Raw genomic sequence first — 21550 nt, forward strand, 5'->3', positions numbered from 1 at the left:
TCACCAACTCCCAGAGTTCACGCAGACTCACGTCCATCGAGTCGGTGATGTCATCCAGCCATCTCATCCTCTGTCGTCCCCTTCTCCTCCTGCCCCCAATCCCTCCCAGCATCAGAGTCTTTTCCAATGAGTCAACTCTTCACATGAGGTGGCCAAAGTACTGGAGTTTCAGCTTTAGTATCAGTCCTTCCAAAGAACACCCAGGAATGATCTCCCTTAGAATGGACTGGTTGGATCTCCTTGCAGTCCAAGGGACTCTCAGGAGTCTTCTCCAACAACACAGTTCAAAAGCATCAATTCTTCAGCGCTCAGCTTTCTTCACAGTCCAACTTTCACATCTATACATGACCACTGGAAAAACCATAGCCATGGTGGCCCCCAAAAGACATGGCCAGGTCTTAACCTTGGGAACCTATGAATATGGCCTTATTTGGGGAAAAAGGGCCTTTGCAGATATAAAGATCTGGCGATGATGAGATCATCTTGGCTTATCTGCATGCGTAAGCCCTAAGTCCAGTGACAAGTGTCTTCAAAAGGCAAACACAGATACACAGAGAAGAAGGCAATGTGAAGATGGAGACAGAGACTGGAGTGACATGGCCACAAGTCAAGAATGCTTGAAACCACTGGAAACTGGCAAAGAAAGGAAACGCATTCTCTCCCTGGAACCCCCAGAGGGAGCACAGCCCAGACAGATTTTGGACTTCTAGCTTCTAGAACTGTGAGAGAATAAATTTCTGTTTAAAACACCCAGCCTGTAGTAATTTGTTATAGTCACCCTAGGAAATTAAAGTAACCACCACCACGTTATAATGCCACTGTTCTAGGAACATAACAGATAGTTCTCTGCCACTATTACAAAGTTTGACTCTTAAGTAAGACCTAACAGAGTTTCTCTCTTTATTATGCAAGCATTGTCTGCAAATGAGTCTTTCAAGGAAACATTTTCCTGAAAGCTGTGTCTGTTAACAGTGCTTGCATACTTACTTCTACAATTTAGAATCTATTGTTTCTTCTCTACTTGGTTTTTATTTTATGGTAATGTAGGCTTTTTCCAGTTAAAATAATAAATACCTTCAAAACATTCTTTATACATTAAATTGGTACAAATAACATAAAACCTATTTGAATTTAAAAATACAATTCATTCTCTCATTACTACCCTGACAAGTTTCTAACATTAATTCAGAAAATAATTGATGTTATATAAGATTATGTACTTAACAATGCTTTGAAATTTAAAAAGCTCTATACAATTTCAAATATTCCATAACATATTGATTTACTTTGATAGAAAATTATTTAATATAATATTGAAATTACACTATTTCAAAATAAATAAGGCATAGGGGTATAATGTAAACAAGGAGACTATGGTAAACAATACCACATTGCATGTCTGAAAGTTGTTAAGAGAGAAGATCTTAAAAGTTTTCATCAGAAAAAAAAAAAAAACCTGTTAACTATGTGTAGTGGTGGATGTTAACCAGACTTACTGTTGTGATCACTTTACAACACACACATATATTGCTTCAGGTGGTACACCCAGAACTAATGTTACATGTCCATATATTTCCGTTTAAAAAAAAAAATGAGCTTACAAAACACACTAACTCACATGTTCTCCCTGAGGGCCCCCCAAAGAAAATCATTTTTAATCCTACTTGACATCATGCTGGACAGCCTCTGACCCTCTGCTCCTATCCTTTGTCCCCCTCCTCAAACGCTCTGGGTTCAAGTGTTGACCATAAGAATCACCAGTGTCTTACCCAGATCAGATTTAAATGAGATTTGGAACTTCGGAGCTGATGATATTGGGATGAGATTTTAGATCTCATCTATTGTGCTCACATCAATTACTTGCCCTTGCCCAATGGTTGTGGGCAAGCGCAATTGGTGTGAGGCCTTGGCAGACAGGAAGGCAGGAGGAGAGTGAGGTCAGGGCGTTTATGCCCTCCTCTCTCTCCCTGCAGGACCAACTGGCTGGCAGTGTCCGTGCTCCTTGGTCTTAAGTGACAGCACTTGACTTGCTGGGAGACCCCTTGCCCACAGCCCTCTCCAGGTCTGTCTGCTCCTTGACCATCCCTTGTTCTCTTAACCTTGCCCACACCTCCATAAATCCTCTCTTTTCCATCACCCTTTGAGTGTGCTGTCTTCTGCTGGAAGACCAAAACACTTACTGACTACTACGACTGATGGCACCATAACCAGCCTGAATAATTTCTTGCCATAAATAAAATTATCCCAGATTTTCCAAAAATGTCTACTTCAAAAGAATTACCATTGGCTATGACTGGTGTGGTTTTTTTTTCCTCCTTTAACAACAATCAAAACAAAAGGCGGTAGCTTGAGATGACTCCTGCTACCACTGACTCTTATCACTGAATGCTTTTGGTTCCAAAATACCTGTCAGCACCATCCCTGATGCACTTGGGAAAGGCCAGGCTGCAGCCAAAAAGCATGATATGTTGATAGCAACCGAGGCGATGGAGGTACGTGAAGAATTTGAGGAACTTCTCCATTTCCATGCTTTTGACAATGGAGAGGGGAGATGTCAGCGTGGTGTAGTAGGGCAATATCTGACACTGGCTGTGGGTGATGTTCATGCAGGCACCTGGGAAGGTAAGAAAATTACATTTAGGAGAAGACACATAAGAATTATATATTTATAAACTCATTTGATATGATAGACTAATGTGTTCATACCATAAAATAAATCTGCAAGTCAGAATAATTATGGATGTACAATAAGACACATACATATATAGCAGCATTATTTACAATTGTTAAGATATGAAAGCAACCTAAGTGTCCATCAATACAAATGGATAAAAATGTAATATGTGTGTATATGTATATGTGTGTGTATATATATACATATATATATAACTGAAACCTACTAAATCAACAAAAAGAAACATTTGAAATTTTGCCATTTGCAACAACATGGATGGATTTGGAGGGTACTGTGCTAAGTGAAATAAGTCAGAGAAAGACAAATGCTATATGATATCATGACATGTGGAATCTAAAAAATACAACAAACTAGTGAATATAACCAAAAGAAGCAGACTTACAGACACAGAGAACAAACTAGTGGTCACCAGTAAGAATGGAGTGGAATACAGGGGTAAGGGAGTGGCAGATACAATCTACTAGGTGTAAGATAGGCTACAGGATATATTGTATACACAGGGAATATAGCCAATATTTTGTAATAACTACAAATGGAGTGTACTCTTTAAATATCACATAACAAATTTTTCAGAAAAGAAAGAGAAAAGAAGTATGTTTGTGATCACAAAATCAAGCTGCTAATATTCACAGAGGGATAACTTCTGTGTACTGGGAAAATGCGTGAAGAAAAACACTCTCACCTAGCCAGATGGCAATCACTATTCTAGATCACAGCTGGGCTGGGCAATATGTATCAAAAAATATGTATTTAAAAAATGCATATACTTTGACACTGTAGTATTTCTAAAAATTTATCATAAAAAATCACAGTTGTGCATATGGATTTATCTACAGGAATCTTCATCTCTGTACAGCTTATACTTACAAAAAATAGCAATCATCTAAACATTCAACAAAGGAAACTGGTTTAAAATATTATGGAACAAACAACAGAAAACTCAGTTACATGAAAGATGCTTTAGAAGACTATCAATCACATAGAATGATGTCTATAATAAATAAAAGTTACTAATCACAAACTAATTGTTATACCATGATCCTGTTTTTTTAAAATAGATGATTATCAAGAGTTTCCAGTCCTGCCCATGTCAATAGTTCAGGGTCAGCTCAGAGACTCTGACCTTATTTTCCTCCAAATTGGTGCTCCTGAGAAGGATCACTTCCATGGCTTTTTCTTCTCCTTCATGCTATAAAATTGCACGATTGGCCAAAAAATGAAGGGTGCATTTTTTTGGACTTCATCAAACTCACAATGCAAAATGGGAAATAAAGGAATCAGAAAGAAAGAAAAATCCAAACTAAAATACGTAGACAGAACACAAATAGGCATAAACATGCATTCAGCTTCACATGAGTGCCGAGGTGGCAGTTCTGGGCAAGTTTCACAAATATGACACTGAAGTCTTTCAGGAAGGAAGTTAAAATGCATTGGTGTGGGAGAGTATTACAAGCCAAAAGAAGGTACAGACAGTGGAGTTCAAAATGATACAATTCTACGTATTGTGCTACAAGCAGAAAAGCTGGCTTACAAGAGGTAAGAGTAAATTTATGTCCATCCAAAATATGAAACAATTCATGAAAAATTCAGTATCAAGAAAACCGATTACAAATCAGGTTTGTGCCAGGCACCAAAACAAGTGCTCAGATCTCCTCATTCAGAATGATCTCATTTCTACAACCCAAGAAAGTGATATCATTTCTGTATTACACACGAAGCCAATTTTGGAAAAGCTAAGATATCTGTTGAGGAGTGCACAGCTATTATGCGGAAATTCTAGATCTTCAAATTTATGTATTCTGAGTAACTTCCATTTGGAGCTACCTTAAGCTAACACAAAGAGGGTTATAATGTTAAAAAACAGTTTTTAAAGAAGATAATTCCTAATGGCCTATGAAAGAAAGAGGCCAAAAAGCGTATAATGATATACCACAAGATCCATATTTATATTCATAGATAATATCACATGTTATCCTTCATTTTATATTACATTATTTTCTTTAGGAGTCATCAGCTTTGGGGTTTATATACTTGATGATAAACCATATTGGATGAGATCATCAAAAGGCTCATTTATCCCACCAAGGCAAAGAAAACACAGAATACTGAGTGATCACTTAAAAAATACAAGATAATAAGGAAAATCATACTTTAGTTGGCTCTATTATGTTCATGACAGTGTGAGCTGTACAAAAGGAAAAAAAAGATTTTCTAATAGCAAATTCCTTTGGGAAAAGAGAAAAATGATAAATAATAGTCTGAAACCTTAACATATGTCTCAAAATAATTGGTATGGACAAAAATAATAATGTTTTATACTTATATAATAGTTTTATAGAGTTTTCCAAAGTAATCCTATTAGGATTATAAACTCTCATTATAGATGAAGGAACTAAAGTCCTCATAGATATGTAGGTAGCTGGAAATGTGATAGATGGATGGACAGGATGGATAGACAAATAGGTAGCTAGGGACATAGACAAAAAGTGATTTGCAGGACACTCAGTAACTGAAGAGCCTCTTAAGGGTAAAAGAGGAGAGTGAAAAAGCTGGCTTAAAACTCAACATTCAAAAAACGAATATCATGGCATCAAGTCCCATCACTTCACGGCAAATAGAAGGGGAAAAAGTGGAAGCAGTGACAGATTTTTTCTTGGGCTTCAAAATCACTGTGGATGGTGACTGCAGCGATGAAATTAAAAGGCGCTTGCTTCTTGGAAAGAAAGCTATGACAAACCTAGACAGCATATTAAAAAGCAAAGATATCACTTTGCCAACAAATGTCCGTCTAGTCAGAGCTATGGTTTTTCCGTAGTCATGTATGGATATGAGAGTTAGATCATAAAGAAAGCTGAGTGCCAAAGAATTGATACTTTTGAACTGTGGTGTTGGAGAAGACTCTTGAGAGTCCCTTGGACTGCAAGGAGATCAAACCAGTTAATCCTAAAGGAAATAAATCCTGAATATTCGTTGGAAGAACTGATCCCGAAGCTGAAGCTCCAGTACTTTGGCCACCTGATACAGAGTCAACTCATTGGGAAAGACCCTGATGCTGGGAAAGATTGAGGGCAGGAGGAGGAGTGGGTAACAGAGGATGAGATGGTTGGGTGGCATCACTGACTCAATGGATGTGAATTTGAGCAAACTCCAGGACATAGTGGAGGACAGCGAAGCCTGGCATGCTGTAGCTCCATGGGGTCACAAAGAGTCAGACACAACTTAGTAACAGCAACAACAGTCAGTAACAGAGGTGCGACTGATACACAGGCCCTCCATCTCTCAGGCCAGCATTCATCCCTCTATACCACAGCTGTCAATAACACAACAAATGCCAAAGGGATTCAAAAGAGCAAGAACTCAATGTAGCATGAATGACTAGGGAAGACTTGATGAAGAACAACTGGATTTGCTGATCAAAAATACCTGACAGAAACGATAAAAACAGGGTACTTACTAACAGTAGGGAAAAAATTACTACAAAGACAGAATCATAATTGCACATGACACAGAATGACTAAAAACTTGAATCTGGGCAGAAAAGCACTCAACTGAGAATTTGCTAATAGCCAAAAAATATAAAAGGGAATTACTTTTTAAGACTCTTGATTTCAAGCCTTTTATATTCAAGAAATTGTATAAATTTCCTATCATCCCTTCTGCCTCAGTGTGCATGTCAAATGTTGTTTTTTCCCCAGAATGTTCTTGCCTTTGAAACATGTAATTCTAGTCTTGAATTTGTGCACATTCTCATGAGGGGCAAATGATTTTGCATAAGCCAACTACATAACAGGCACCACGCAGAGTCATTTCTCTGAGGGGAAAGGAAGGGCACTTTTGGAAATGGATTCATTTATTGTTGCTGCTCTTCCAACTTGATTTTCATGAGGTAGAGAAAAGAGGGGAATGTTTGTTTCTCTTCCCTGGGCATTTACTACTGACTCCAGTAGAAATTAGAAGGCAAGGATGTTGCTGTGTAAGAAGAGATAAAATAATACAATAGATAATTAACCATAGTGTTCCTATAGACATTATTATTCAATTAAATGTGTCTTTTAAACGATTATTACTTTAAGTTGGGGAACCTGAGGAGGAAAACTTAGAAACAGATTTTAAGAGCAAAATTACTTCTTGATGCAATGTATTTCTGGTGAACCAGAAATATTTATTGTGATTAGTTCCTAAATTCTAAAACAGCATTGCCAATAAGGCATGATTTAATAACAAATTACCAAAGTATATGCTGATTAAAACACAGGTCCCAATTTGAGGGAAAAAATTTAATATGAAAAATAAAATGCTGCTTGTATTGAAGAAGATATTGATTTTTTTGTTTTCTTAATCTGACTCAACAGTTTCTAGATAAAACTGGGGCTTTCTCAACTCACATCACATTGCTAAAACTTCTAGTTACTGGAATGAGGAAAGAAAGATAGGTCTGCTTTAAAAGTTTTCCTTATGCTCATTTGGGAATTAGGATAAATTCTGTGTTGTCTACTTTTGGAATTAGGTAATGTGGAGCTAGAAATTCTTACTTATATGATTATTTTTAATGCAAAATTAACTTCAGAAAATTCTTGCACAGAATTTATTTCAGCAATGGGTTCTTTTTAAAAATCCCTTAAGACCAAATAAAGATTATATTTAAATAAAAGCAAAATAGTATCTAAACCATAATGATTATCACATAATAGTGTTATTTGACAGGTAAAATCTTCTTAAATTAAGAATAATAAAATGTCAACTTTCCAAAGTACTTTGCTGTCTTTTCTGGACAAAAGATAACCTTTTGTAGACACAAACTAACAAGAAACCTCAGTAACCTTTCTGACTTCCTATGTATGATTTCACATTTAATTGAAGGGCTACTGATAAGGATTCCATTGTATCAGAAGGGAATATTTTATCAGAGTTTGGCTTGGTTTGCCCTAACTTACTTATTTTACCTCATGAATTTTCTTCACAAGACTTCCTTGTGGATGCTTCAACATTTGTCTGTCTGACTTCCAGATCTTGAGAATTTGACAGGACTGTAAGGGCGAGTTCTCTACACACAGCCCGCTACAGTGATTTGGGAAGAAAGCCACGGCAGCATTGGCCCTCTTCACATGTTTTCCTTTATCATTCCTTTCATCCAGTCTGTCATTAATTTTGTTGCTGTTTTCCCAGATGATAACTCTTATTCCCATACCTCTGTAGTTTAAATTCTAGCTTTTTGTGGTTACATATGGCACTTTTATCTGCATATTTTTATCTCCACTATTTACTGAAAAACTGTAGCATTGTTTTCTGCCCTTTCACATACTTTGCCCTCCTTACAAGTAACTCTGTTTCACAGCTGAGGAAACAAGGTTTGAGTAATTTTCCCATAAGATTCACATCACTAAACCTAAATATCCATCAACAGAGGAATGGATAAAGATATAGTAATGTATACAGTGAAATATTACTCAGCTATAAAAAAGAATAGAGCTTCCATGGTGGCTCAGATGGTAAAGAAGCTGCCTGAAGTGCAGGAAACCCAGGGTTGATCCCTGGGTCAAGAGATCCCCTGGAGAAAGGAATGGCTACCCACTCCTGTATTCTTGCCTGGAGAATCTGATGGACAGAGGAGCCTGGTGGGATACAGTCCATGGAGTTGCAAAGACTCTGACATGAATGAGCAACTAAATGAAAAAGAATAACGCCATCTGCAGCAACAGATGGACCTAGAGATTATCATACTAAGTGAAGTACGTCACACAGAGAAAGACAAATATTATATGATATCACTTATATGTGGAATCTAAAGAAATGATGCAAATAATATTTACAAAACAGAAGTAGACTCACATACCAAAGGGGAAAGCAAGAGGAGGAATAAATTAGGAGTTTGGGATTAACATATACACACTGCTGCTGCTGATGCTAAGTCACTTCAGTTGTGTCCAACTCTGTGTGCCCCCACAGACGGCAGCCCATCAGGCTTCCCTGTCCCTGGGATTCTCCAGGCAAGAACACTGGAGTGGAGTGCCATTTCCTTCTCCAATGCATGAAAGTGGAAAGTGAAAATTGAAAGTGAAATTGCTCAGTTGTGTCTAACTCTTAGTGACCCCATGGACTGCAGCCTACCAGGCTCTTCCATCCTTCTCCAATATACACACTACTATACATAAAATAAATAAATAAGAAGGACCACCTATATGGCACAGGGAACTACATTCAATATCTTATAATAACATATAATGGAAGAGAATCTGAAAATATATATATATACATACACACACATATAACTGAATCACTTGCTATATATCTGAACCTAATACAACACTGTAAATAAACTATTCTTCAATAAACAAGTTTAAGTTTAAAAAAATTAAAGATTCACACAGCTAATAAATGCCAAAGCTAAAATTCAACTCAAATCATCCTAACCAAGTCCAAGTCTCTTTCCATCAACAGCTGTGCCCATAATCCAAACATTAAAATTGAAGATATTTCCTCCCTGGAATTTCTACCACATTGGTTGGGGCCCCATGAGTTCTATGGAGGCTGGTGGGCTCTTTTTCACTACTCATTCAACAAATATTTATTGACTTCTTATCTGTGTCAGGAGAAAGCAATGGCACCCCACTCCAGTACTCTTGCCTGGAAAATCCTATGGACAGAGGAGCCTGATGGTCTGTAGTCCATGGGGTTGCTAGGAGTTGGACATGACTGAGCAACTTCCCTTTCACTTATCATTTTCATGCACTGGAGAAGGAAATGGCACCCCACTCCAGTGTTCTTGCCTGGAGAATCCCAGGGATGGGGGAGCCTGGTGGGCTGCCGTCTATGGGGTCACACAGAGTTGGACACGACTGAAGCGACTTAGCAGTAGCAGTATCTGTGTCAGGCACTGCTTGAGGAGCAGAGCAAATGTGCATGTGTGTGTGCTTAGTCACTCAGTCATGTCCGACTCTGACACCATGGGCTGTAACCTGCCAAGCCCTTCTGTCTATGGGACTCTCCAGGCAAAAATACTGGAGTGGGTAGCCATTCCCTTCTCCAAGGGATCTTCCCAACCCAGGGATTGGACCCAAGACTCCTTCACTGCAGGCAGATTCTTTATCGTCTGAACCACTAGAGTAGCTCACAGAGCAAATGACATGATGCAATATGCAGGTCAGGAAGCAACAGTTAGAACCAAACATGGAAAAACAGACTGGTTCCAAACAGGAAAAGGAGTATGTCAAGGCTGTATATTGTCACCCTGCTTATTTAACTTATATGCAGAGTACATCATGAGAAACGCTGGGCTGGAAGAAGCACAAGCTGGAATCAAGATTGCTGGGAGAAATATCAATAACTCAGATATGCAGATAATACCACCCTTATGGCAGAAAGTGAAGAGGAACTAAAAAGCCTCTAGATCATGGCATCTGGTCCCATCACTTCATGGGAAATAGATGGGGAAACAGTGGAAACAGTGTCAGACTTTATTTTTGGGAGCTCCAAAATCACTGCAGATGGTGACTGCAGCCATGAAATTAAAAGACGCTTACTCCTTGGAAGAAAAGTGATGGCCAACCTAGATAGCATATTGAAAAGCAGAGACATTAACTTTGCCAACAGAACGCATGTAAGAATTATAATTTTTTAAAAAAATTAAAAAAAAAAACAACTTTGCCAACAAAGGTCCATCTAGTCAAGGCTATGGTTTTTCCTGTGGTCACATATGGATGTGAGAGTTGGACTGTGAAGAAAGCTGAGCGCCAAAGAATTGATGCTTTTGAACTGTGGTGTTGGAGAAGACTCTTGAGAGTCCCTTGGACTGCAAGGAGATCCAACCAGTCCATTCTGAAAGAGATCAGCCCTGGGATTTCTTTGGAAGGAATGCTGCTGAAGCTGAAACTCCAGTACTTTGGCCACCTCATGTGAAGAGTTGACTCATTGGAAAAGACTCTGATGCTGGGAGGGATTGGGGGCAGGAGGAGAAGGGGATGACAGAGGATGAGATGGCTGGATGGCATCACTGACTTGATGGACGTGGGTCTGAGTGAACTCCGGAAGTTGGTGATGGACAGGGAGGCCTGGCATGCTGTGATTCATGGGGTCTTAAAGAGTTGGACATGACTGAGTGACTGAACTGAAACTGAAAACAAAATCCCTGCCCTTATGGAGCTTTTATTTTAGTCACGGGAGACAGACAACAGACACTTTACTGTCTGGCATTGATACACACAGTCATAGTACTAATACTCAGCAAGAAACAAAGCAGCAGACGTGCTTTAATTAGGAGAGCCTAATATCACAATAAATCTTTACTTATTAGGACGGGACAAAGGAAAGTTAGTTTTGAAAGTGAACTCCTTTCTTAATATACCAGAATCAAATATTGAGGCAGCACAAATATATTTTCTCAAATTTAGATGTCAGTGTTTTGATTTTCAATAATTTATATTCAGGCTCACTGAAGACAGGCTCATCTGTCTTCATTGTTCCTATTATAACATTTGTCATCATTTCATATTTACTAAAGATTTGTAGCCACCAAATAAAAGTATCAAAGAAAAGCAGCTCCCTTCTCTCCACTAGATTAATCACAGCAGCTCAGATATTCTATTGGAGTAAGAAGCCACAGCGAAGGCTTGCTTCAGAGAACCAGCTTTCTGGGGCGGGGGGATGGTCCAGGAGGGGGTTTCAGGAAAGTTCCCATAAGCACACCATTCAAAGTACTCCTGGGCCTCTTTATAACATTATCTGAATTTGCTCTCATTACAACAACTGGACTAAGTGATAAGATATTATTTATTTGTGTTTGTTCTCAGCATCCTTCCACATTTATGGAGAGACTTTGTCCTGTGAATAGAAATCACTTGATACCAAAGAGTATACACCCAGTTCAGTTGCTCAGTCATGTCCAACACTTTAAGACCCCATGAACCGCAGCACACCAGGCCTCCCTATCCATCACCAACCCCCAGATTCCACCCAAACCCATATCCATTGTGTCTGTGATGCCATCGATCCATCTCATCCTCTGTCATCCCCTTCTCCTCCTGCCCTCAATCTTTCCCAGCATCAGGGTCTTTTCAAATGAGTCAGCGTTTTGCATCAGGTGGCCAAAGTATTGGAGTTTCAGCTTCAGCATCAGTCCTTCCAATGAACACCCAGGACTGATCTCCTTTAGGATGAACTGGTTGGATCTCCTTGCAGTCCAAGGGACTCTCAAGAGTCTTCTCCAACACCACAGTTCAAAATTATCAATTATTTGGTGCTCAGCTTTCTTCACAGTCCAACTCTTACATCCATACATGACCACTGGAAAAACCATAGGCTTGACTAGACGAACCTTTGTTGGCAAAGTAATGTCTCTGCTTTTTAATATGCTATCTAGGTTTGTCATAACTTTCCTTCCAAGGAGGAAGTGTCTTTTAATTTCATGGCTGCAATCACCATCTGCAGTGGTTACACTGTGTAAATGGTCAGAATTAAGAGCTAGCTACTCTTGCCAGGAGAATTACGAGGTTTAGGGTGTAACAGTTTTTGTATAATTACAAATATTCCAGACTTAACATTTTGAAAGCAACCTCAAGCCACTTGGTGAAATATTTTGCAAATCTTCAAGCTTTCAGTTTAATATATATGTGTGTATATATACATATATGTATATATATATGTGCATGAATATATATACATGTATAAAACTAGATCTCCCCTGTCATTTAAACACACATCCATACTACCTGATTCTAAGATGTTTAAATGGTAGCCAAATGTTCATAACTTGATGAAACTCTTTTATTCAACTGCCGGGGTCCAGCCCTGGTGGATCCAGGGTGATTCGAAGGTGGGGACGGAGTCGGCGTCTTTGGAAAAATACATATTTAATCACAGATATAGAGAGATTAGAAATGGATAGTGTAGTAGGAAGATTAGTGGAGAAAAGGAGGCTGAATAACTTGGATTACGTGGAATAGCATCCATGCTCCAGATGGGAATTCAGCCAGAAAAACGGGAGCAAGAAAGAAGCGACATGGGGGAATCAGTCTTGCCGGAAACTGATCCGATTTCTTTATTTTGAGGTCAGCTTATATACCTTTTGTTACACATAGGGATGAATACAGAGTCACGCGGGGGTCAGCAGTCCTGACCTTTATCAAAATCAGGTGCTTCACATAAATGTAAAAGAAAGGTCTTAGGGATATTACATCATCTTCTGGCCATGAGTGAGACCTGCTAACATTTTATGATCCTTTCTTTCTGATAACCAAAAAACTTATTTTTTCCAAGGGTGTTTTTTTCTTAAACCAGGCACCACCCTCCAAATAAAGTTACATTCCTATAGGGTGAGGGTGTAGTGAGTTATAATCAAGAAAGGAATCTATTTAACCCAAGGTTAACATGATTAATCTTAAGTTTTCTGGTTGAGCAGCCTTTATCAACAGAGGGTCATAAAATGTTCACAGGCCTCCAAGGCCAGAAGATACTGTACAAAACATCATTTGTGGGAAAGATATGCAGAAAAATCCTGGTTTCGATAAGGGCAAAACTGCTGGAATGTTTGGGCTGACTCTGTATGACCTTGCATCTTTCATTTCCCTCTATGTATAAGGCAAGGTATAAAAGTACCTTTTGAAAAATAAAGCTTTTGGGCCTCGCAGAAGCTTGGTCACCCTGTGTTTTTTCTTCTCTCTTTCTCTCTCTCTCTCTCCCTCTCCCTCTCTTTTTCAGGCTGATCCCTTGGAGCATGGGGGCTCCCTGCGTTCACTTATCTGCCTGGGTTTCTAAGACCTGAACAGGAAGACGTTCTGCGCCTTCACTCCCTCGGGAGACCGGGAGGGCACCTGTGGCCTCCGTGAACAGGGCAAACTTCTTGTCTTGAAGTTTTATTGGCTTTCTATGTAAACCAAGGAATATCAGCCTCTTTCTCTCCTCTATTTTCTTATCTTCAACTTTCTTTCCTCCTCTCTCTAAATCAATCGCCAACGCCGTTTCTCCTTCGGGTTTCCCTGGATCCTGCGGGGGCTGGACCCTGGTGGTCATCCCCTTCTCCTGCCCCCAATCCCTCCCAGCATCAGAGTCTTTTCCAATGAGTCAGCTCTTCGCATGAGATGGCCAAAGTATTGGAGTTTCAGCTTCAGCATCAGTCCTTCCAATGAAACTGTATCAAGGAAGCAAATCAAGGCAAATCCATTACAAAACAGTCATTTTGCTTCCTTGATACACAGTTTCTCAAGCAAATATTAATGACTATATTATATCTCTACTATGGATAAATTAGGGGAATTTGTCAGATTAAAGTTGAAGACATTTGTTGGACATTAAAGTCTTCTTTATCAATAAGATACAAGCAAGAAACTGTGGACTAGTTTTTTCCTAAGTGTTACCAACTATAGTAGATAACAAGAATACATTTGTCAAAGACAAAAAATATGGCTGTGTGATAAATCTGGCCTTGAAAAATGTAAATTCTGAAACCTCTCCACTCCTTGACTTTTTCACATTAGGATGGCTATGAAAATAACTAGGATAGAAGGTTTTGGGATAATTAAGCCAAAAAAGATAAACACGGGAATGAATGTATAGAGTTGGAATACCAAGAAGCTGAATCAAAATGATAAGGCTGCTCCAGCTTCAAATGGGGCAAATATAATGTGAACCTAAAGAGGCAGAGATCTGAAGGATGCTGTGGAAGGCAAGAAATATCCAACACAAGAGGGAAATGTTGAATCAATTTTGTTTCTAATAATTGGGAAATTGTTGAATATGAATTTTAATAATGATGAATATTTAATGTAGTTTAACATACTGCTTTATAAAAACTTTGATTTCTCCAGGTGATTTCCTAAAACTATGAAGTAGAATATTTTAATTACAAACTGGTTAATATCAAAATTCTCTGTGCAAACAATACAGAGAACAGCCTAACTTTCAACAATGGAAGCAAGTATAAACTCTACTAGAAATCATGCAAGAAAAAAATGCTTTACAAAAGATCCTGAGAAAACTAATAAAATATTGATAAAGTAAAAGAGGGCATATGTGCATTCATGTACTAGTCTCTCTACTTTTGTATATGATTAAAAATTTCTGTATAAAATTATTTTTTTGAAGAAAAGATTCTTAAATAATGTTGACTAAGTAATCTGAAAGCCCACCCATTATAAACCTTTAGAAATAGTTGATAAAATAAAATAAACATTTTTATGTAAACAGCTGAATGTTCCATAAAGAAAAGGACATCTCAAAACTGCAGAAATGCAAGGGTAAATCAAAAACAAGAGCAGTGAGTAGGACATCACAGGAATGAAGAGCATATGGGTGAACATTTCATAAGCAGATACTGTAATGATCCTGTCTTGGAGGAAGTCACCAATCTCAACAAACAGCCGAGGCTTTGAGTCCATAGGAAGTACAAATAGGAACCAAGACCCCCACAAAAAGCAAGAACTCCCAGGTAGCACTAGTGGTAAAGAACCCACCTGCCAATGCAGGAGATGTGATAATGTAATGTAAGAGACACGGGTTCGATCCCTGGGTTGGGAAGATCCCCTGGAGAAGGGCAGGGCAACCCATTCCAATAATCCTGCCTGGAGAATCCCATGGACAGAGGAGCCTGGTAGGCTACAGTTCATGGGGTTGCAAAGAGTCAGACATGACTGAAGTGACTTAGCATACATGCATAACAAATCACACTAACCACAAAATTTAGGGCTTCCCTGGTAGCTCAGCTGGTAAAGAATCTGACTGCAATGCTGGAGACCCCAGTTTGATTTTGGGTAGCAAAGATTCGCTGGAGAAGGGATAGGCTACCCACTCCAGTATTCTTGGGCTACCCTGGTGGCTCAGTTGGGAAAGAATCTGCCTCCAGTGCAGGAGACCTGGGTTCCATCCCTGGGTTTGGAAGATCCCCTGGAGAAGGGAAAGGTTACCCACTCCAGTAATCTGGCCTGGAGAATTCCATGGTCTAGTCCAAGGGGGTTACAAAGAGTCAAACACAACTGAGCAACTTTCACTTTCAACTAGCTCAGCTATATGATCAGGGAGATCATCTGATTGCCTAGAATCTGGTTTGAAACAAAAGCCTTTCTTTGGGCTCTTCTTAATACAACTCTGGAGGGCCCATGGATTTGAATTTACTGCTACATGTGTAATCCAAGAATCCCCCAAGCCAAAAATTAGCACAAAAATTGGCCCTGGGACAGTGATATCCTGGGGTGACTAGCCAAACCAAACACAAAATTGTCCGAAGTGGCATGCCCTGAATCCAAAAAGTTTATAATCCAAAGTCATAAAATAAACAGGAAACAATTCACTCGAAGAAAGAATAATAAGTCATTAGTCACAACCAGCAATAATAACTAAAGTGGAGAACTTCAGACAATTGAGCAATCTGACAGAGTCTATTAAGCAAGAATGAGTAAAACAACTAAAGACAAAAATGTAGTAATTGAAACCATTTGAAAAGAATGACACACTATAAATAAAGATCTGGAAGACTCAAAAAGAAACCAAATAGAATCTCTAGAAATAAAAAGTATGTATGAATATTATAATTTAGTTAGCAATAATCACATCTCAGATAAACGTCCTTGGCTAGGAAACTGCCACTGTGCAAAGGTGGATATTATGATTTAAAACTCAGTGAACTCAATTCATATGGAAACACAAATGACCCCAAATAGCCAAAGCAGTCTTGAGAAAGAGAAATGGAGCTGGAGGAATCGATCTTCCTGACTTCGAATCATTCTACAAAGCTACAGTCATCAAGACTGTATGGTACTGGCACAAAAACAGAACTACAGATGAATGGGAAAAAGATAGAAAGCCCAGAAATAAACTGATGAACCTATGGGTACCTTATTTTTGACAAAGGAGGCAAGAATATACAATGGGGAAAGGACAGTTTCTTCAATAAGTGGTGCTGGGAAAACTGGATAGCTACATGTAAAAGAATGAAATTAGAACACTTCCTAACACCATACACAAAGATAAACTCAAAATGGATTAAAGACCTAAATGTAAGGCCAGAAACTATAAAACTCTTACAGGAAAACATAGGCAGAACACTCAATGACATAAATCAAAGCAATATCCTTTATGACCCACTCCCAAGAGTAATGGAAATAAAAATAAACATAAACAAGTGGGACCTGAGTAAACTTAAAAGCTTTTGCACAGCAAAGGAAACTATAAACAAGATTAAAAAACCCAACCCTCAGAATGAGAGAAAATAATAGCAAATGAAACAACTGACAAAGGATTAATTTCCAAAATATGCCTCTTGAGAAACCTATATGCAGGTCAGGAAGCAACAGTTAGAACCAAACATGGAACAACAGACTGGTTCCAAATAGGAAAAGGAGTACATCAAGGCTGTATTTTGTCACCCTGCTTATTTAACTTATATGCAGAGTACATCACGAGAAACGCTGGACTGGAAGAAGCACAAGCTGGAATCAAGATTGCCGGGAGAAATATCAATAACCTCAGATATGCAGATGACACCACCATTACAGCAGAAAGTGAAGAACTAAAGACCCTCTTGATGAAACTGAAAGAGAGTGAAAAAGTTGGCTTAAAGCTCAACATTCAGAAAACGAAGATCATGGCCCATCACTTCATGGGAAATAGATGGGGAAACAGTGGCAGACTTTATTTTGGGGGCTCCAAAATCACTGCAGATGGTGAGTGCAGCCATGAAAGTAAAAGACGCTTCCTCCTTGGAAGGAAAGTCATGACCAACCTAGAGAGCATTTTGAAAAGCAGAGACATTACTTTGCCAACAAAAGTCAGTCTAGTCAAGGGTATGGTTTTTCCAGTAGTCATGTATGCATGTGATAGTTGGGACTATAAAGAAAGCTGATCACCGAAGAACTGATGCTTGTGAACTGTGGTGTTGGAGAAGACTCTTGAGAGTCCCCTGGACTGCAAGGAAATCCAACCAGTCCCTCCTAAAGGAGATCAGTCCTGAGTACACATTGGAAGGACTGATGCTGAAGCTGAAACTCCAATACTTTGGCCACCTGATGTGAAGAGCTGACTCATTTGAAAAGACTCTGATGCTGGGAAAGATTGAGGGCAGGAGGAGAAGGGGATGACAGAGGATGAGATGGCTGGATGGCATCACCGATTCAATGAACATGAGTCTGGGTAAACTCCGGGAGTTGGTGATGGACAGGGAGGCCTGGCGTGCTGCAGTTCATGGGGCTGCAAAGAGTAAGACATGACTGAGTGACTGAACTGAACTGACAAGCAGCACATACAACTCAATACCAGAAAAACAAATAACCCAATCAAAAAGTGGGAAAAAGACCTCAAAAGACATTTCTCCAAAGACGACACACAGATGGCTAACACACACATGAAAAGATGCTCAATATTGCTCATTATTAAAGAAATGCAAATCAAAACTACAATGAGACATCACCTCACACTGGTGAGAATGGCCATCACCCAAAAGTCTGCAAACAATAAATGCTGGAGAGGGTGTGGAGAAAAAGAAATGCTCTTTCACCATTGGTGGGAATGTAAATTGATATAGCCGCAATGGAAGATAGTATGGGGAGATTCCTTAAAAAACTAGGAATAAAACCACCATATAACCCAGCAATCCCATTCCTAGTCATATACCCTGCTGCTGCTGCTGCTGCTGCTAAGTCACTTCAGTTGTGTCTGACTCTGTGCGACCCCATAAATGGCAGCCCACCAGGCTCCGCTGTCCCTGGGATTTTTCAGGCAAGAGTACTGGAGTGGGGTGCCATTGCCTTCTCCACATATACCCTGAGGAAACCAAAATTGAAAAAGACACATGTACCCCAATGTTCATTGCAGAACTCTTTACAATAGCTAGAACATGGAAGCAACTTAGATGTCCACTGAAAGAAGTTGTGGTACATATACACAATGGAATATTACTCAGCCATAAAAAGGGAATGCATTTGAGTCAGTTCTAATGAGGAGGATGAACCTAGAGCCTATTATACAGAGTGAAGTAATTCAGAAAGAGAAAGATAAATATCGTATACTAATGCATATATATGGAATCTAGAAAGATGGTACCAGATAATTTATTTGCAAGGCAGCAGTGGAGAAACAGACATAGAGACCAGACTTACAGACATGGGGAGAGGGGAGGGGAGGGTGAGATGTATGGAGATAGTAACATGGAAATTTACATTACCATATGTAAAATAGATAGCCAATGGGAATTTGCTGTATGTCTCAGGAAACATAGACAGGGATTCTGCATCACCCTAGAGGGGTGGGATGGGGAGGTATATGGAAGGGATGTTCAAGAGGGAAGGGACATATGTATACCTATGGCTGATTCATCTTTAGGTTTTATAGAAAACAATGAAATTCTGTAAAGCAATTATCCTTCAATTAAAAAAAAATTTGAACATGGACATGGCGATGAATTCCTAGCACATGAAAGAAAGAGTTCACAACAGTTAAACATGATTTTTCTTACTATGTGCCAAGCACATATTATTAGTTATTAAAGTTGTATTAATGAGCAAGACATAAAAATAAAAATAAAAACAGTGAACAGATTAAAATAGAATATTAGATACCACTGAAGAAAGAACTTGAGAATTAAAAATAAATCTGAGAAAATACCAAAAACTTCAGCAGAAAGATTTATAGAGGATGAATGAGAATGTCCTACATAAGATAATTAGAATTCCAGAAAGAGAACAGAAAAATCGGGAGTAAGGATACAGTCACAGGATTAATAGCCGAGAATGCTCCCAAACTGAAGACCTGAATCCTCAGACTCAAGAAGCATACCTTGTAAACAAGACATACAAAAAGAAATATACAATACTAAACACTGGAGAGAGCATGAAGAAAAGGGAACCCTGTATAGTGTTGGTGGGAAGATAAATTGGTGAAGTCATATATAGAACAGCATGGAGGTTCCTTAAAAAACTATTGATAAAGATGAGTTGCCATATGATTCAGCAAACCCACTCCTGGGGATATACCCAGAGAAAACTCTAATTCAAAAAGATAAATGCACCCCAGTGTTCATAGTACAGCTATTTACAATTACCAAGACATGGAAACAAACTAAGTGTCCATTAACAGTTGAACAATAAAAGAAGATGTGGTATATATGCAATGGAATATTATTCAGCCATTAAAAAGAATGAAATAATGCCATTTGCAGCAATATGGATAGACCTAGAGCTTATCATATTAAGTGAAGTAAGTCAGACAAAGAAATCCAAATTTTAAAGGTATATGATATCACTTACACATGGAATCTTAAAAAATGATATAAATGAACTTATTTACAAAAATAGAAAGAGACTCACAGACACACACACACAAAAATGTATGATTACCAAAAGAGATAGTTGGGATAGAAGAGAGAGAGATAAATTAGGAGTTTGGGGTTAATGTATACACACTGCTATCTATAAAACATAAAAAACAAGGATTTACTATAGGCACAGGGAACTATTTAATATCTAATAGCTTATAGGTTATCTAATAACCTATAAGCTGAAGCTCCTGTATTTTGGTCATCTGATGTGAGCAGATGACTAATTTCAAAAGTCCCTGATGCTGGGAAAGATTGAGAGCAGAAAGAGAAGAGAGCGTCAGAGGATAAGACAGCTGGACAGCATCACTGATGCAATGAATGTGAACTTGGGCAAACTCCAGGAGATGGTGAGGGACAGGGAGGCCTGGCATGCTGCAGTCCATGGTGTCACAAACAGTCAAACACAACTGGGTGACTGAACAACAACAACAATAACTTACAATGGAAAAGAATATATATATATATATATATATATATATATGTATTATAGAGAGAAGGGAAGCAGACAGAGAGACAGAGACAGAACTGAATCACTTTGCTGTACACCTGAAACTAACACAACATTATAAATTAACTATACTTCAATTAAAAAAAAAGAAATCTACAATATAGTCACTTTAGTGAAACGAGAAAATGCAAAGAAAAAATTTTTTTAAGATTCCAAAGACAAAATGCAAGTTGCCTACAAAGAGATAAAAATTAAATTTGCATTAAAGCTTCTGATGGCATCACAAGAGTACAGAAAAATGTAAAATAAAATTTTTTAAGTTGATGGGTGAAAAAAAACGTCGATCTAGAATTCTGTACCTAAACCATAATATTGAGGGTTAAATAAGGTAATTTTAGACAAAAACTAGAAAGTTTCCACGGAAAGAACTTCCAAGGAGTATATTTAATTAAGGAGAGACCCAGAAAGAAGTAGCAGAAAGAAAAGTACCCAGAAAGAAGTTATGAATAGCAAGATGTAAGAAGTTATGGTGATTATTATATTATGTATATTTGAAATCGCTTATAATATTGAAAAAAAGTATAATAGCCTTCTTTGTTTAAAGATTTCTTTAAATTGTCTCAAAATTTTGGAAGTTGAGCACCATTGGCTATAGTATTTTTTCCTATAGAAACCAGAAACCTAGGGCTTACTGTCTTATTTGCTCAACAATAGAGAAAAATAAAAGTATCCTCCAAATTTTGAAATTTGAAAAAAAAAAATAAAAGAAAGAAACCCTATACTTTGGGTGCACAGAGGAACTAAGAGAGAAAATGATATAACTTAAATCATATTATTAAATTATCTGACTTCAGAATTTTAAGCTATATTTATTTCTTATATTTCCATATCCTATGTAAGTCAATTAAGATTTTATATTAAATAACATATACAAAACTGTCTATGTAATTTAGCCACGAAATGAGGTAAACAGAAGTGGAAATTTATTTTAAAAGACTTACTCCAGTGTTCTTGCCTGGAGAATCCCAGGGACAGTGCAGCCTGGTGGGCTGCCATCTATGGGGTTGCACAGAGTTGGACACGACTGAAGCGACTTAGCAGCAGCATGGTG

The 21550-nt window shown here is 38.4% G+C and overlaps 1 protein-coding gene across 1 annotated transcript in view; it reads right to left on the bottom strand.

Annotated features, from left to right (window-relative positions):
• CORIN (corin, serine peptidase) overlaps positions 1-21550 on the bottom strand; it is a 307597-nt gene that overhangs the window by 179124 nt on the left and 106923 nt on the right. Inside the window, exon 4 of the mRNA XM_069593065.1 lies at positions 2407-2614. Coding sequence (XP_069449166.1) covers positions 2407-2614 — 208 coding nt within the window. The remainder of the gene's footprint in view (positions 1-2406; positions 2615-21550) is intronic.

The sequence above is a fragment of the Ovis canadensis genome, chromosome 6 (assembly GCF_042477335.2).
Source record: "Ovis canadensis isolate MfBH-ARS-UI-01 breed Bighorn chromosome 6, ARS-UI_OviCan_v2, whole genome shotgun sequence".
Classification (NCBI taxonomy): domain Eukaryota; kingdom Metazoa; phylum Chordata; class Mammalia; order Artiodactyla; family Bovidae; genus Ovis; species Ovis canadensis.